At 45.4% G+C, this 17,718-nt stretch overlaps 1 protein-coding gene and 1 non-coding gene across 2 annotated transcripts; both read left to right on the forward strand.

Annotated features, from left to right (window-relative positions):
* Positions 1-2,995: 2,995 nt before the first annotated feature.
* LOC115172256 (N-alpha-acetyltransferase 15, NatA auxiliary subunit) lies at positions 2,996-17,537 on the forward strand. Its single transcript, XM_029729526.1, has 20 exons — positions 2,996-3,421; positions 8,285-8,369; positions 8,597-8,701; positions 9,085-9,242; positions 9,317-9,451; positions 9,704-9,857; positions 9,974-10,093; positions 10,271-10,366; positions 10,521-10,627; positions 10,741-10,813; positions 10,890-11,059; positions 11,173-11,325; positions 11,421-11,549; positions 11,824-12,037; positions 12,203-12,396; positions 12,639-12,747; positions 12,841-12,939; positions 14,920-15,063; positions 15,702-15,799; positions 16,387-17,537. The coding sequence occupies exons 1-20, from the start codon at positions 3,368-3,370 to the stop codon at positions 16,594-16,596; spliced, it is 2,607 nt and encodes an 868-aa protein (XP_029585386.1). The 5' UTR covers positions 2,996-3,367; the 3' UTR covers positions 16,597-17,537.
* Positions 12,432-12,567, forward strand: LOC115189606 (small nucleolar RNA SNORA18). Its single transcript, XR_003876966.1, has one exon. It is a non-coding gene; the product is annotated as a small nucleolar RNA SNORA18 (small nucleolar RNA).
* Positions 17,538-17,718: the final 181 nt, after the last annotated feature.

Here is a 17,718-nt window from a genome sequence, read left to right on the forward strand (position 1 = left end):
GAGAATTTGGCAGTACGTCCAACCGGCCTCACAACCACAGACCACATGTATGGCGTCATGTGGGTGAGCGGTTTGCTGATGTCAATGTTGTGAACAGAGTGCCCCATGGTGGCGGTGGGGTTATGGTATGGGCAGGCATAAGCTACGGACAACAAATACAATTGCATTTTATCGATGGCAATTTGAATGCAAAGAGATACCGTGATGAGATCCTGAGGCCCATTATCATGCCATTCCTCCGCTACCATCACCTCATGTTTCAGCATGATAATGCATGGCCCCATGTCGCAAGGATCTGTACACAATTCCTGGAAGCTGAAAATGTTTCAGTTCTTCCATGGCCTGTATACACACCAGACATGTCACCCATTGAACCTGTTTGGGATGCTCTGGATCGACGTGTACGGCAGTTTTGTTCCAATTCCTGCCAATATCCAGCAACTTCGCACAGCTATTGAAGAGGAGTGGGACAACATTCCACAGAACAACTCTATGCGAAGGAGATGTGTCGTGCTGCATGAGGCATGAGATACTGACTGGTTTTCTGATCCACAACCCTACCACTTTTTTTAAGGTATCTGTGACCAACAGATGCATATCTTCCCAGTCATAGATTAGGACCTAATTTATTTATTTGAATTGACTGATTTCCTTACATGAAATGTAACTCATGAAAATCTTTGAAATGATTGCATGTGGCGTTTATTTTTGTTCAGTGTAGTGGATTCGGCTATTTCAGCCACACCTGTTGCTGCAGACGTATAAAATTGAGCACACAGCTATGCAATCTCCATAGACAAACATTGGCAGTAGAATGGCCTTACTGATGAGCTCAGTGACTTTCAACGTGACACCGTCATAGGATGCCACCTTCCCAAGAAGTCAGTCAGTCAAATTTCTGCAATGCTAGAGCTGCTCCGGTGAACTGTAAATGCTGTTATTGTGAAATGGAAAGGTCTAGGAACAACAAAGGCTCAGCCTCAAAGTGGTAGGCCACACAAGCTCACAGAATGGGACTGCTGAAGCGCGTCAAAATCGTTTGTCCTCAGTTGCAACACACTCACGAGTTCCAAACTGCCTCTGGAAGCAATGTCCGTACAAGAACTGTTCGTTGTGAGCCTCATAAAATTGGTTTACATGCGCGTGCGTCCTCAAATTGATTTTGTCCCCCCCACACCAAACACGATCACGACACGTAGATTGATATATCAAAACAAACTCTGCACCAATTATATTAATTTGGGGACAGGTCGAAAAGCATTAAACAATTATGGCAATTTAGCTAGCTAGCTTGCAGTTTCTAGCTAATTTGTCCTGGGATATAAACATTGAGTTGTTATTTTATCTGAAATGCACAAGGTCCTCTACTCCGACAATTAATCCACACATAAAATGGTAAACCAAATCGTTTCTAGTCATCTGTCCTCCTTCCAGGCTTTTTCTTCTTTGGACTTTATATGGTGATTGGCAACTAACTTTCATAATAAGGTGTATTACCACAAACAACCTCAGTTCATCTTTCAATCACCCACGTAGGTATAACCAATGAGGAGATGGCACGTGGGTATATGCTTCTAAAAGCCAATGAGGAGATGGGAGTGGCAGGACTTGCATCATGTTCTAAGTCACAAATAGAAGCAACTTCTATTTTAGCGCCTGGCAACGCAGACGATCGTTGGCGTGCGTGAGCAGTGTAGGTGCAATGATTGAATAACATGTATGTGTACATTTATTTTGCGACGCATCCGGTTTAGGCACCGTCTAAGATCACCATGCGCAATGCCAAGTGTCGGCTGAAGTGCTGTAAAGCTCACCGCCATTGGACTCTGGAGCAGTGGAAGGCCCTTTCCTGTTTCAGCATGCCAATGCCCCCGTCCACAAAGCGAGGTCCATACAGGAATGGTTTGTCGAGATCGGTGTGGAAGAACTTGACTAGCCTGCACAGTGCCCTGACCTCAACCCCATCGAACACCTTTGGGATGAATTGGAATGGCGACTGCGAGCCAGGCCTAATCGCCCAACATCAGTGCCTGACCTCACTAATTCTCTTGTGGTTGAATAGAAGCATGTCCCCGCAGCAATGTCCCAACATCTAGTGGAAAGCCTTCCCAGAAGATTGGAGGCTGTTATAGCAGCAGCGGGGGGGACCAACTCCACATTAATGCCCATGATTTTGGAATGAGATGTCGACGAGCAGGTGTCCATATACTTTTGGTTATGTTGTGTACAATACAGTCATGTATATTTTATATGAAGTGGTTTGTAAGGGTGGTAAATTAATACTGCACAAAAAGTGGTTGTTTTCCATGTTATTTGATCAAGAAAAACTGTAAAATTCTATGTTTTGTGGATGCTTTTTGCTCATAACTTTGCACCTGTTTAAGGACAGGGTTTTGTTATTTCTGGATTCCATTAGAATGACAATCCCAGAGAAAGGGACAGGGCAACAACTCTTACAATTCCAACTATTGAATCTGGCAAGATACTGTTCTTAATTATACAACTACCCTGTTAGACAAAGCAGAGATGCTGATTTTTTTTGGTCTGTTTCCCACAATACATACATCTATATCAGTCTACTAATACTAGTAAAGGCCTAATGCACTACTTTTGTTTAGTATATATATATTTTCTATTAAGATTTTTCAGGGGGTGCTGCTGCACCTTCACCACCCCTACCTCCCGCGGCTATGCTAGCGAAATCGTCAGTTTAATAAAATAAAAACAGCAGTATTTCAATCTTCTAGATTTACCTTTAATCATTTCGGGATGATTATGAGTATAACTATGTATTCTATCCCTGGATTGAGGTACGTTTTCCCAGCCATATATCGCGCTGGGCTCTGGCTGACCACCTTACCCGGCATAGCACCGATCCGACTCTGGATAGATACATTAAGGAGAGTCGGTTTCTTTTGGCTAAGTGCAATATACCTCTCATTGAGTGACTATATATGAAGGTACCTTTCCAGAATCCAAGGCTGGAGTTAAGAAAAGGGCTGAAAGTGCAATGCAGCCTTATCAGTAAAGAATCCATTTTACATCACGTCTATTGCCGAAGCGATGCACTATACTTTATAACACGTTCCCCTTCTGTAACTGTCTTTGATTGATTGGTTACATTTGCAACTTTTCATTTCGATCATTTTGCACAGCACGCACGCAGACGCGGAGAACAGCTTGACCCGGGGGAGAAGGTATTCGGCCATTTTGGTCTAAAGGGGGCCTTGGCTGTCACCACGTGAGGAAGAAGAGCCCGAAATAGAGCAAGACAACTCCGGGAACTTTGCCTCAAAAAGACCGAGAGGGGAGAGAGAGGAAACGTCGGTTCATGCTTGAAGCTACAGAAGAGTAGCCAGTTTACAGAATGCCCTCAATTACTCTACCGCCGAAGGAGAATGCTCTCTTCAAGAGAATATTGGTAACGTTAAGTGCCTAGCTGTCGCTAGCTAAATCCATTTCAAGTAACTATAACGTTAAAGGTTTGATTCGAGTAGCGTTGCTTGTAATAAAACAGCATGCAATCATGTCGTCTTGTTAGCTGACATCTGCTGTTCCTTCCATCGCCTGCTCAACGAACGTTAACTTTAGCTAACTCGTGGGCTAACATATTTCGAGGCACTCGAAATGGCCTGCTAGTTAGCAGTTTGTTTGCAACCGGTAACATGCAACATGGCTTATAGCTAGGTAACTTTGGCTTATGTGTAGTCCCAGTTTGTTGTTGGGTGATAGTTTAAAATAAATGCATGACTCAAAAACACGGCTGGCAAATACTTAGCTAGCTTGCTAGCTACGGCTAGATAAGTTAGCTAGGTACGCGAACTAGCTATCTGCAAACTCATTCTACGTCCAAAAGCACAGGTGTTTCGTCATTACTCAGCATTTTAGCAACACGATTATCTGTAACCATGTACGCGTTACATTTCACATGCACAACGTATTTGCATGATGTCCCCAATTATATTACTGCAAACCTGGGTGTGTTAGCTAATGCAATCATTTGCCACTGATTGTACAGCTACTAGAGTTAGCCAGCTAACAAAACCTTGCTAGCTAGCCAGCCAACTAGCTGTCACTCACGCTTTGCTGAACCACAGATCAGATGGGGACTAATTAAACAGTTTGCGTCCTATGATGCCAACGAACTGCACACATTTAGTCGACTTTCTCTGCTGAATATTGAGTACCATTCACACGTTTGTCCTATTTCTGGGCATGGTGTTGATCAATTGTTGTAGTTATTATTATCCAGTTAGGTGGTGTAATTAGCTCGCCATCTCTTAGGGCCTGCAAATTCAAATAACCCACGCCTACAGTGTGAACCTGTTGGTTACAAACATATTTTTTTCATACGACTACTATAATATTTATTTCAGTACACTACATTAATAAAGTATGTGGACACCTGCATGTCGAACATCTCATTCCAAAATCATGGGCATTAATATTAATGGAGTTGGTCCCCCCTTTGCTGTTACAATAGCCTCCACACTTTTCTAGGAAGGCTTTCCACTAGATGTTGGAACATTGCTGTGGGGACTTGCTTCCATTCAAGAGCATTGGTGAGGTCGGGCACTGATGTTGGGCAATTTAAGCCTGGCTTGCAGTTGCCGTCTCAATTCATCCCAAATGTGTTCGATGGGGTTGAAGTCGGGGCTCTGTGCAGGCCCGTCAAGTTCTTCCACACCGATCTCGACAAACCAGTTCTTTATGGACCTCGTTTGGTGCACGGGGGCATTGTCATGCTGAAACAGGAAAGGGCCTTCCCCAAATTGCCAAAAAGTAGGAAGCACATAATCATCTAGAATGTCATTGTATGCCTCCCGAGTGGCACAGAGGTCTAAGGCACTGAATCGCAGTGCTTGAGGCATCACTACAGACCCGGGTTCCATCCCACAACTGGCTGTGACTGGGAGTCCCATAGGGCGGCGCACAATTGGCCCAGCGTTGTCCGGGTTATGAGGTGGTTTGGCCCGGGGGGGGCGGGCTTTGCTTGGCTTATTGCGCTCTAGCGACTCCTTGTCGCGGGCCAGGCCCCTGCAGGCTGATCTCTGTTGTCAGTTGAACAGTGTTTCCGCCGACACATTGGTGCAGCTGGCATCCGCGTTAAGCAGGCGGGTGTTAAGAAGCGCTGTTTGGCAGGTCATGTTTCGGAGGACGCATGACTCGACCTTCGCCTCTCCCGAGCCAGTTGGGGAGTTGCAGAGATGATTGTTATTGGATATCACCAAATTTAGGGAGGAAAAAGGGGTAAAATAATGTAATTGTATGCTGTAGCATTAATATTTCCCTTGGACTAAGGGGCATAGCCCAAACCATGAAAAGCAACCCCAGATCATTATTCCTCCTTCACCAAACTTTACAGTTTTCACTATGCATTCGGCAGGTAGCGTTCTCCTGGCAGCCGCCAAACCCAGATTCGTCTGTCGGACTGCCAGATGGGGAAGTGTGATTCTTCACTCTAGAGAATGCGTTTCCATTGCTCCAGAGTCCAATGATGGCGAGCTTTACACCACTCCAGGCACACTTGGCATTGTGCATGGTGTTCTTAGGCTTGTGTGCGGCTGCTTGGCCATGGAAACCCATTTCATGAAGCTCCCGACGAACAGTTCTTGTGCTGACGTTGCTTCCAGAGGCAGTTTGGAACTTGGTAGTGAGTGTTGCAACCGAGGACAGTCCATTTTTACGCTCTTAAGCACTCAGCGGTCCCGTTCGCCGCTGAGCTGTTGTTGCTCCTAGATGTTTCCACTTCACAATAACAGCACTTACAGTTGACCAGGGCAGACATTTGACTAACTGACTTGTTGGAAAAGTGGCATCCTATGACGGTGCCATGTTGAAAGTCACTGAGCTTTTCAGTAAGACCATTCTACTGCAAATTGTTTCTCTGTATAGCGATTGCATGGCTGGTTGCGCAATTTTTGGTTGAAATGGAGGGGTGTCCACATACTACTGTGTGTGTGTGTATAGACCTACTGAAGATATTTTTTCAGTGTTTGCTCTGTTAAAAAAAGACCACTGCAAATCAAACGTCTCTTTACCATATGATCTTTGCTAGACGATTAAACTCAACCCGCGATTTATGGTGGAGTTGAGCGGCGACTAGTGTGGGCGGACTCGATCTTGAACTTCGCATAAAATCCCATTTTTGTTAAAAACAACTGGTTTCAGCACCCCAAGAATAGCCCGCAATTACAAACTACATTGTTCTGTGTAATTGCGGGCTATTCTTGGGGTGCTGAAATCAGTCTTTTTAAAAAAATAATAATAATTAGCAAAATGTGAACTCGACGTTCGAGTCCGCCCACGTTAGTCGCCGCTCAACTCCATCATAAATCGCGGGTTGAGTTTAATCGTCTAGCAAAGATCATATGGTAAAGAGACGTTTGATTTGCATCAGTAGTCTTTTTTTTAACAGAGCAAACACTGAAGAAATATCTTCAGTAGATCTATATATACACTTAAGTATGTGGACACCCCTTCAAATTCGTGGATTTGGCTATTTCAGCCAAAAATCGAGTCGGTGTTAGAGTCCGCCCACACTAGTCGCCTCTACTCCATTGTAAATAGTTATGTTTAGTTGGCTAGATCCTTGCATAATTTTACTCTGCATATGAGAAAATCCACTGCTGTTTGAGGAAGCTCTTAAGGTGATGGTGGGCGGGACTAGTTTCCCTGTTAAATGCTCACCATGAGTGTAATGTTTTGCGTAGATGTGAATTCTGTTCCCACTCTTTCTGTTTAACATTATGAAAACGTTTGTTTTAGTTGCTGTGTTGAGCACTCCCCAGTTCTATCGGAGCCACTGCCCTCTCCCTATGCCAGTGGGGATTCCCGGGCATTAGCTTTGTGTGGGGAGCTGGCAGGCTGGTTACAGGGGTGATAGGCCACCGCTGACCCAGGCAGATAGGAATCTCTGACAGATTCTCTAATCACTGCATATCAACACCCATCTGACCATACATTCCCACAAAGGCTAGCTGATTTTTGTTTCAGACTCAATCAAGAGATGTCTTACTGTATTGGGGTTGTGATGTGCTACTGTGCTTGCTTGCTGGATATTATCACCAGACAACCTACCTGCAAGTGTTCATGCACAACCCTATATAGACAGTCAACTAGGGCTGGGCGATATGGCCGAAATATCATATCTTATATGGTATTTTTCAAAATGGACAGTATTTTGTTTTTGATGAATGAAAGTTGTAAATTTTCTTTGAGTGTTGTGTGAACCTAGGGTGGCAACGCATATATTCTAAATGATTTCAATGGGTCTTTCTCCATTCAGGTTGTTTTATACTGTTCAATTCAACTTCAACCTAAAATCATTTCCTGCACTCATTTAAGATCATTTCCACACTGCCACAATATGGGCAAAAATACGAGGCCTTATTTTTAATCAAATGTTGCGATTTAGATCAAAACACTTGGGTGAACTTTTGGAATCATGGCAATAGAATGTTTATAATTCTATAGTTAGAATATAAATAATTGTGGGCACTTTGAATACAGTGTTTGACATGACGACGAGTGAAAAATGCCATGGATGAGTTATTGTGTTTCCTAGGGGACCCTATAATCTTTGCCTACATTAAATCTTTATTCATATAGCCAACATATTTATGCTTTGCCTATTCCTCTTTGATTTAGAAGATACTGTTGCACAAACAACATGCTGATTTATGCCTCCACCAGTACTGGTATCAGGCTGTATTAGCTAGCTATGTTTGCTCTGACTCTTTTATTAAGCTATTATTAGCTAGCTAACTAGCGATTAGCTGTAATGGCTAACACGATTTAGCTTAACTTGCTAAGAAAATACAAACTAGCTGTTTGCAGATGTAAGAAACACAAACTAATACTGTAATTATAGAACGCTTGTGGATTTATATTAAGATCAAAGTGGAAACAACATCGTTGTCATCAACATTGTTGCATGTGCTGCATTGACCATGCAAACTGAACAAAAGTGTCTCGTGGTCGAGCAACAACAAATGTGCTCCTTGAGTGACAGTGGGTGGGCCTATGTCTGTGGGGGGAGAGAGAGAGAGAGATGACTCGGGTAGCGGAGTAAACTATAAAAATGGACATTACACACGGCGTATCACATTTAACAAACCAAACATTCAAATACCGTTATAGAAGGTAAAGTAAAAGTACTGTCAACCCCTCTAGAATATTTGCGTACATTTTTGTAACCATATATTTGGGGGGTTCCTCAGATCAGAACTCTAAGAACAAGCTTTACAAAAACCTTGATGACAACACCTCTCCCCTGTTGCAGAGATGCTACGAGCACAAGCAGTACAGAAATGGACTCAAGTTCTGCAAACAGATCCTCTCCAACCCAAAGTTCACAGAGCATGGAGGTGAGGCCCGCTTCAACAGCTGCTACTCTCACTTGTCTTTCAGTAGTCGGAAAGAACAAAATGACTCAACAACCGTCTGGTCCAGGTTTGATATCCGAACTGGGTGACCATGGACATTTTTCTTATCCTTTACTCAGTTTAGAACATGAGTGATGGTAAATCCTCTTCTGGTGTAGTGTTTAGGCTGTGACTAACACTAATTCCTCTCTCAATCATCTGTCCCTCAGAGACACTGGCGATGAAAGGCCTGACCCTGAACTGCCTGGGGAAGAAGGAGGATGCGTATGAGCTGGTGAGACGAGGCCTGCGCAACGACCTCAAGAGCCATGTCTGTATCCTTCTATACTAGGGCTAATGAGGTGAGGTTTCGTATGAAGTTCCTACTCGGAGGCGTGAGGACATTCACCAAAGGCTCCACATCATAATAAGCCCAAACTTTCTACTCCATCCCGCAAGCCCTTACTGTGCCATGTCTACCCCACGTAATCCAGACAGGGAATGGAAGAGGGCTAGATTGGCTCTGATTGTTACTGTTAAGGCTAATAGTCTAGGCCTGGTTGCATTAATACAGGGTCCACTGTTTTGATTTGTCACCATGAGTATTATGTTCTCTCTGTTCCCATGCTCTTTCAGTCCTCCAAATTGTTTTTTTCACAAGAGATTTTGTTTCTCTAGGGGTATGTCTGTTTTGCCTCCTTAACCCTTCCTCTCCCAGGCTGGCATGTGTACGGTCTGCTGCAGCGGTCGGATAAGAAGTACGACGAGGCCATCAAGTGCTACCGCAACGCTCTGAAGTGGGACAAAGACAACCTGCAGATCCTCAGGGACCTTTCACTGCTCCAAATCCAGATGAGAGATCTGGAGGGCTACAGGGTGAGGACCGGGAGAGAGTCTCCTCTCGTGTTCTCTCTTGCTTTGGGTGTAATTCTGTCTCTCTCTCTCTGCAGGAGACCCGCTATCAGCTCCTGCAGCTGCGTCCAGCGCAGAGAGCCTCCTGGATCGGCTACGCCGTGGCCTACCACCTGCTGGAGGACTTTGAGATGGCCGCCAAGATCGTCGAAGAGTTCCGCAAAACACAACAGGTGAGCTTGGCTTGACCTCTCTTTTTGAGTCTAAGAAGTCTCATTGATTACTCTGTGGTGTTCCTGTATCACCGGTCTGTCAATTATTCTGATTGGTCACCCTACCTGGATCAGTACACCTGATTAACTTGTCTATCAGTAATTTATTTGTTGGCTAGGTATTAGTGAATCTCATTCGTCTCCCTACCTGTATCAGCAAATCTGATTGGTCACTCTGCCTGTTTCAGTAAATGTGGTGGTGCTGTGTTTCAGACATCGCCGGACAAAGTGGACTACGAGTACAGTGAGCTGCTGCTGTACCAGAACCAGGTGCTCAGGGAGGCGGGGCTGTTCAAGGAAGCACTGGAGCACCTCACAACCTATGAGAAACAGATCTGTGACAAGCTTGCTGTGGAGGAGACCAGAGGTGTGTGTGTGAGAGAGGGAGGGGGAGGGGGAAAATATGCGTGTGTGTTTGCATCTGGGGGGGAAGAGATGTGTATAGATCTAACATGATTCATGTGATCCTGTCTATCCCTGCAGGAGAGCTGCTGCTGCAGCTAGACCGCTCGGAGGAGGCCACAGAAGTCTACCGACAACTCCAGGAGAGGAACCCTGAGAACTGGGCCTACTACCAGGGTCTGGAGAAAGCACTGAAACCAGGTCACCTTTGAACCCCCACTGCTTCCCACCCCATTCCCACTGGACCCTCTCACCAGTCCCCTCTGTAGCATGAGTCATCTCTCTACATTGACTAATGTATTTGGTAGATTTTGTGACCAGAATTGAATTTGCGTATAAATGCCATGCTCTGACTGTTGGCTTGTTGTGTGTCCCCAGTTAGTATAGAGGAGCGGCAGAAGCTCTATGAGGAGGCGTGGGTGAAGTATCCCAAAGGACTGGTTCCCCGGAGGCTGCCTCTCACCTTCCTCACAGGTACATAAGCCTGCCATTATCATTACTGTGTAATTATCCCTGGAATGAGGACCTTTCAAGACGACGGTGGGTAGACACAAGCGTGTTGAAACGTGTGGTTCGTGGAACGCTAGAGAATGGGGTGTCGATGAGCTCCATTCACTTTTCTTTTCAGGTGAGAAGTTCCGTGAATGTCTGGACTGCTATCTGAGGACCAACTTCAGTAAAGGCTGTCCGCCTGTCTTCACCACTCTGAAGTCCCTGTATCACGACAAGGAAAAGGTGAGGGAGAACCACCGCCATTCCATAGGCTCCAGCAAGTCACAGAAATAACATGCCTGCCCTGGGCTGAGAAGTCTGGGTAATCCTGCGTATCCTTGTTCCCATCCGTGTAGGTGTCAATCGTTGAAGAATTAGTGGTTGGATACGAGACGTGTTTGAAAAGCTGTCGAATGTTCAATCAAAACGGTGAGTGCCATCAGGTTTTCATGTGTTATGGAATCTAATCGGGGTAGTAATAGAATGTCATTGTGTCTGTGTGTAGATGGTGGTAAGGAGGAGCCCCCCACCACTCTACTGTGGGTCCAGTATTTCCTGGCGCAGCACTTTGACCACGTGGGCCAGCAGACGCTAGCCCTGGACTACATCAACACAGCCATCGAGAGCACACCCACGCTCATAGAACTGTTCCTCATCAAGGCCAAGATATACAAGGTAACACACTTTCTAGAGCTGCCATCATGGTCAGCATTTAGTGTGACTCTACGTGATTATAGCGCTCTTCTTCTCTGATTTTATACTATTACTCTCCATCTTCGTGTCTCTAGCATGCAGGTAACATAAAGGAAGCAGCCAGGTGGATGGATGAGGCCCAGGCTCTGGACACTGCTGACCGCTTCATCAACTCAAAATGTGCCAAGTACATGTTGAAGGCCGGCCTGGTCAAAGAGGCTGAGGAGATGTGCTCAAAGTTCACACGGGTCAGTCAGTGTGTGTTAAGCTGTCTGTGTAGACTGTACATGATGCGTGTTGCCTTAAAACCCTTTGTGTGTGGTGCTATTGGTCTGTGTTTCAGGAGGGTGCGTCGGCAGTAGAGAATCTCAATGAGATGCAGTGTATGTGGTACCAGACAGAATGTGCTCTGGCCTACAAGTCCATGAACAAGTTTGGAGACGCTCTCAAGAAGTGCCATGAGATCGAGAGGGTACGTTTTCTAACCTGGGGCGGAGAAGGCACTTATTATTATTATTATTATTATTATTATTTTATCATGAAGGTGATTAGTAAGTTAGATTTCCTCCCCCTTAAAATGTGCTTAAATGAAAAGTCAGAAATTAAAAAGAGCAATGTGGTCCCTGTTTTTAGAGATGGTCATGCAGATTCACTGAGGGTTAAACCTGTATAGATGGCTCAGTGGCAGTGCAGGTCTGCTCTGTTTGGATTTCATCATAAACCATCTCTGTTCTGTGTCCCATCAGCATTTTGTGGAGATCACGGACGACCAGTTTGACTTCCACACGTACTGCATGAGGAAGATGACGCTGCGATCCTACGTGGACCTGCTCAAGCTGGAGGACGTGCTGCGCATGCACCCCTTCTACTACAAAGCTGCCCGCACCGCCATCCAGATCTACCTCGGCCTGCACGACAACCCACTCACCGACGACAACAAGGAACACCAGGCCGACGCCGGTACGTGTGTGTGTGCGCCAGTCTGTGCGAGAGAGAGGGAGTCTGTCTGCGAGACCCCAAACCGCCGCTTGTTTGATTATCACTAATTTGATGTTTCCTTCAATGTTTTGTTTTTTTGGTTTGGTGTAGTCGTGATCTCTGAGTGACCCCCCGTGTGTCCCACAGAGAACCTGAATGACAAAGAGCTGAAGAAGCTGAGGAACAAGCAGAGACGAGCCCAGAAGAAAGCCCAACTAGAGGAGGAGAAGAAGAACGCCGAGAAGGAGAAACAGCTGAAGAACCAGAAGAAGAAGAAAGAGGACGACGACGAGGAGATCGGAGGACCCAAGGAGGAGCTCATACCAGATAAACTAGCCAAGGTGCGTGTGTGTAGCCTGTAGAAGATGAAGGAATGACTGAGGCCTATCCCGGCAGACTCCTCACAGTGAGCCCTAGTCGTTGGAAATGTCTCAAAGAACAAACCTGTGGTTTAACGCTTTACCCTCATGGCTACTACCATTAGCCTTGTGGGATATCACTGCAGAACATGGTGAAATTACACCAATTAGGAGACTGAGTGGTTTGTTTGGAATAAGACCCATTTGTTTTCTTCCCCCTGTAGGTGGAGAACCCACTCGAGGAGGCAGTAAAGTTTTTAACCCCCCTGAAAAACCTGGTGAAGAACAAGATTGAGACACACCTCCTGGCCTTCGAGATCTACTTCAGGAAAGGTAAAGGAACAAGACGCTGATTGACATTCTGACACACAAAGAATCCGGTACCTTTTGTCAGTGAAAAACAAAAAGTCTCTTTCCCTCTCGTAGAGAAGTACCTGCTGATGTTGCAGTCAGTGAAGAGAGCGTTCTCCATGGAGCCCTCCCACCCTTGGCTGCACCAGTGTCTAGTGCGCTTCTTCAAAGGAGGTACAGTAGAGTAGGGCTTCTGCCACCTGTCACACGGCCAGGCTGAGGGGCCTTGTCATTACCCACAACTCCATCTGTCTCTGAACCCTTTTGTTGAATTGTTACTGGAATAGTTCTCTGTTCTGCTACAAAGATCTCTACCACGTTCTGATTCTATGCTGTAATGCAGTGGTCACCAACCGGTCGATCGAGCATTCCTAGTGGATCACAAAACATTTCTGTAGAAAAGCCAACGATAACGGCTTGCGCTCCTTATGTATTTATTTTTTTACTCCTTGTTCACCAGAGGTACATTAATTTCCAATGGAACGCTGCGTTTGCCTTGCAGCGTTGCTAGAAGAGCTAGTTGCAGTGCGTTCTGTGTGGTGCATACGTTGGATTTATTGAACGTATGCCCTAAACTGTATGCGTACATGGCTTGACAGAAATGGTAGCAGAAGGTGAATGTTGAACTTTTGTTGCACACATCCAGATGATGCTGCGTAGCAATTTGCGCAACAACGCTGTCCGTGTGACCGAGGCATGTATTTGTGTTGTGCTGTTGGAGGTAGGTGTAATTGATTCAGGAGCCCTGCGCACCAGGTAAACAAAGGGTTCCCATTTTAAACCATTTCATTTTTCTGAAAAGACAAACTCCTCAACTACCTGGCGGACTGGAAGATCTGTGGCCAAATCGAGTGTGCCTACTGCGCTGGCCAATCGGACAGCTCAAATCACCGTGCCCACAGAGCTTCCACGACCGCTGCCATGAAAGTTTGATACAAGCCAACCATAAGATTACTTTTAAAGATGACTTTTAAAAGTTCATGTTGACTTTCATATCAGCACTGTTTTTATTCAACACTATTACAAAACAACGCGCTTATCCCTGCTTTCACTCACACTGCGATGAATGAGTAGCCAAATGTATCGATAGCCGTGCGTTTTTATTATTATTAGCAGCTCGTCAAGGGTATTTTTAATATCAAGGAATATTTCACTTTCTCTGGTCATCGTAACAACATGAATTTGTGCATGAGGCGGATGTGGTGCGACTCGAATTTTGCCATCAGGTGGAAGACAGTGTCCCCTCTCTCTGGTCAGTCTCACCGGAGGAAAGGAAGGAGAAAGCAGGAACCGTGAGAGGCGGACCCTCTGCTGCTCTTTCCCTCCCTCTGCTGAGACTGTTCAAAACAAACCGGGACATCTGAAATCTCTGACTTCAGTGCATTCAAGACAACTGGGAACTCGGGGAAAATGAGATCCGACTGGGGAAAAATTGTTTTGAACGGTTATCCAACTCGGAAACTGACATCTTTCTAGACCTACGACCTGAAGACTTGACGTCATAATTTGACCTCTTTTAAAAAATATATATATATATTTTTTCCCTGTTGTCTTGACAGCAGCATGACCCTTAGATGCAGGTACCATCAGTACAGTAAAATAAAAAAGCTAATTTCAATTTATGCTCAGCTGTGCCTCGCAAGTGCTATACCAACTGATCTCCCAAGTGGCGCAGCGGTCTAAGGCACTGCATCTCAGTGCTTGAGGCGTCACTACAGACACCCTGGTTCGATTCCAGGCTGTATCTGGCCGTGATTGGGAGTCCCATAGGGTGGCGCACAATTGGCCCAGTGTTGTCTGGGTTTGGCCTGTGTAGGCCGTCATTCTAAATAAGAATTTGTTCTTAACTGACTTGCCTAGTTAAATAAAGGTTAAATTAATCTATTTTCTTATCAAAGCTTGTTTTGAAATATAATCTGGTCTGAGAACAACAATAGACCAGGCATATAGCAAATATGCTGTGATAATGTATTAGGCCTACTGTACAAACCTCATTGTTAAAGAACTCTTTTTATTAGGTTAATGTTAAAAAAATGTAAGTCATTTTAAAAAATATAAAAAAATGTATCTGAGTGGTAGATCTCAGCTTGCTTTTTGACTGCGAAAGTGATCTTGACTCCGATTGGTGACCACTGTAACGGGTGTGTTCCTCAGTGTCAGACAGTAAGGACCTACCAGAGGCTGTGCGGACTGTTTTGAAGCAGGAGATATCACGGCTGTTTGGGGAGAGCAACCCACAGAGCTTCAACAAGAACTACCTGAGCCAACACTCCAACTCTATACCACACCGTGTGGCTGGTACGTACACACACTACCTGAGCCAACACTCCAACTCTATACCACACCGTGTGGCTGGTACGTACACACACTACCTGAGCCAACACTCCAACTCTATACCACACCGTGTGGCTGGTACGTACACACACTACCTGAGCCAACACTCCAACTCTATACCACACCGTGTGGCTGGTACGTACACACACTACCTGAGCCAACACTCCAACTCTATACCACACCGTGTGGCTGGTATGTACACACACTACCTGAGCCAACACTCCCAACTCTATACCACACCGTGTGGCTGGTACGTACACACACTACCTGAGCCAACACTCCCAACTCTATACCACACCGTGTGGCTGGTACGTACACACACTACCTGAGCCAACACTCCCAACTCTATACCACACCGTGTGGCTGGTACGTACACACACTACCTGAGCCAACACTCCCAACTCTATACCACACCGTGTGGCTGGTACGTACACACACTACCTGAGCCAACACTCCCAACTCTATACCACACCGTGTGGCTGGTACGTACACACACTACCTGAGCCAACACTCCCAACTCTGCCCACATGAGACTGTACCATTACCGCTCAGACACGCAGTGTGAACTCTTGACTGATCAGTACCATGTTGTCCCCCTGCAGCTGCTAAGATGATGTTCTATCTGGACCCGTCCTCGGACAAGATGGCCTCTGAGCTGGCTACAGCGCTGGATGAATCCCTCAATGGGAGAGGCATCACGGTGAGCGCTTACTCACTGCACTTTTATTTTAACAAGTACCTTTGGCATGGTAGTCCCATAGATGAGGTAAAGAGGTCAATGGACCGTAGACCGGGGGGGATAGGATGCCGGATTGGTGCACGTTCAACAAATCTGATCTAACATAGTGGATATTTAGAAGTTGTCCCTTTTCAGGTTTACAAGAAGTGACTGCTAAATGCTAGCTCCCGTTCGTATAAACTGGTTGAATAGCTAGCATACAGAAGTCAGTGGTGGTAGTCAGTTGTTGTTTTTAACTGTAATGCAGTTGATTGGTTACGATGACATGAACATGTATTGCAGTTGAAATCCATACAAGCATTTTACTCAGATTTTTACCTCAACATAGGCTAATTTTGCTGGGGAGAAATGGAGATTTGGGCTCTTTCCCCCACGGCATTTTTACCCCCAAAAGTTTCCATGGCATTTTCCATTGTTTTGGTCGAGTTCCATTGACCTCTACCACATCTATGCCTGAAACAGCATTCGGAAAAACGAAGGCAAGGAACAATTGTGAATGTGGTGTGACCCGAGTCTAAGCAGACACCCTGTCTTGTCTTTCCTGTCAGATCTGCACAGAGGTGCTGGAGGCACTGCGTGATGGAAATCTGGGCGACGGGCAGCAAAAGGCAGCAGAGGTGTACCGCGCTGCATGTAACAAGCTGTACCCCCACACCTTGGCCTTCATGCCCCCTGGTTACGAGGACAACGCCTCCACCATCAACGCCAACGGAGACCTGTCAGCCGGCGAGCACGACGACATGGCAAATGACATGTGAGAGGAGGGAGTAGAGGAGCACACCCGCTGCCGATCGGCAGTCTGACAACACCCCAGCTACGGTTGTTTGTTCGTGAATGCCCCCTGCAGTGCACTGACCTGGACTGAGAGCCGCAGAGGGAAGAGGAGGAAAAAAACAAATGCCTATTTTACTTTTTTTAAACCCTGTTGACAACTCTATTCTTTAACTGAAACAAATTAAACAGTATGAGAAGAGTGGAAAGTGGTTAGGGTGGCTGCCGTTAAAGTCAGGTTTTTACTCCTGTGTTTTCACGCCTGTATTTCTCCTGTATGTGCATCTGCTTCTCACGTTTTTAAAGGTAATTTATATATTAAAAATGACAAAGAATAAAAAAGTTTGCAAAAGTTGAAAGATATCAATTGTAGTGGTGGTGATGGAGGATTGTGGTTGTACTTGTGGGCTGGCGTGTGCCAATAAAGAAAGGCGGAACTTTTAAAAGGAGACATCACTTATTTTCCGGGGGAGGCGTAGGAGCGATGCACTCAGTTACTGAGCTCAAGCAGTCCTCTGCTCGGCCACAAGGGGGCGCAGCTGTAGTTCCCGGCGTGGCCTCCAGGAGGGGACAGGACACAGCTGATCTGAATGCAGGGACACAGAACTCAAAGCTCACCTGGACTGCTGTATGACTGAAGTGCAGATTTATCGGTTTTCATTTTCTTTTCCGCTCAGTATTTTCCTTTCTAGTTTTACCCATGTGAAAGTCCCGTAAAACCACTTCATGATGATAAAACAAATGTTTGTTTTGGGTTTTTATTTGTTTGTTGGTCAAATGTTGAAAAAAGGCTTAATCCAAGTTATCCCCTTTTTTTTAAAAGATTTTTTTGGGGGGGAGCCTTTTTCTCAATCATACTGAATTCTGCACATAGACCACGCCAATCTAACACCAAGGAGTTCTCAATAAAACTAAAGTTAAATAAAAATATATTTCCTGATTGTTTTTCCTGCAGAAGTTTGTATTTTATTGTAGGATTCAGGATCAGCATTCCAATTGCCAAGAAAGACAAAATAATTTGAGTGATCTTCAAGAGGAACACTTTTTCGTATATGCATGTAGGTGTACGAACTATGAGGGGTGTATTTTAATTGAACCTTTGTTTAGCT

The sequence above is a fragment of the Salmo trutta genome, chromosome 3 (assembly GCF_901001165.1).
Source record: "Salmo trutta chromosome 3, fSalTru1.1, whole genome shotgun sequence".
Taxonomy (NCBI): domain Eukaryota; kingdom Metazoa; phylum Chordata; class Actinopteri; order Salmoniformes; family Salmonidae; genus Salmo; species Salmo trutta.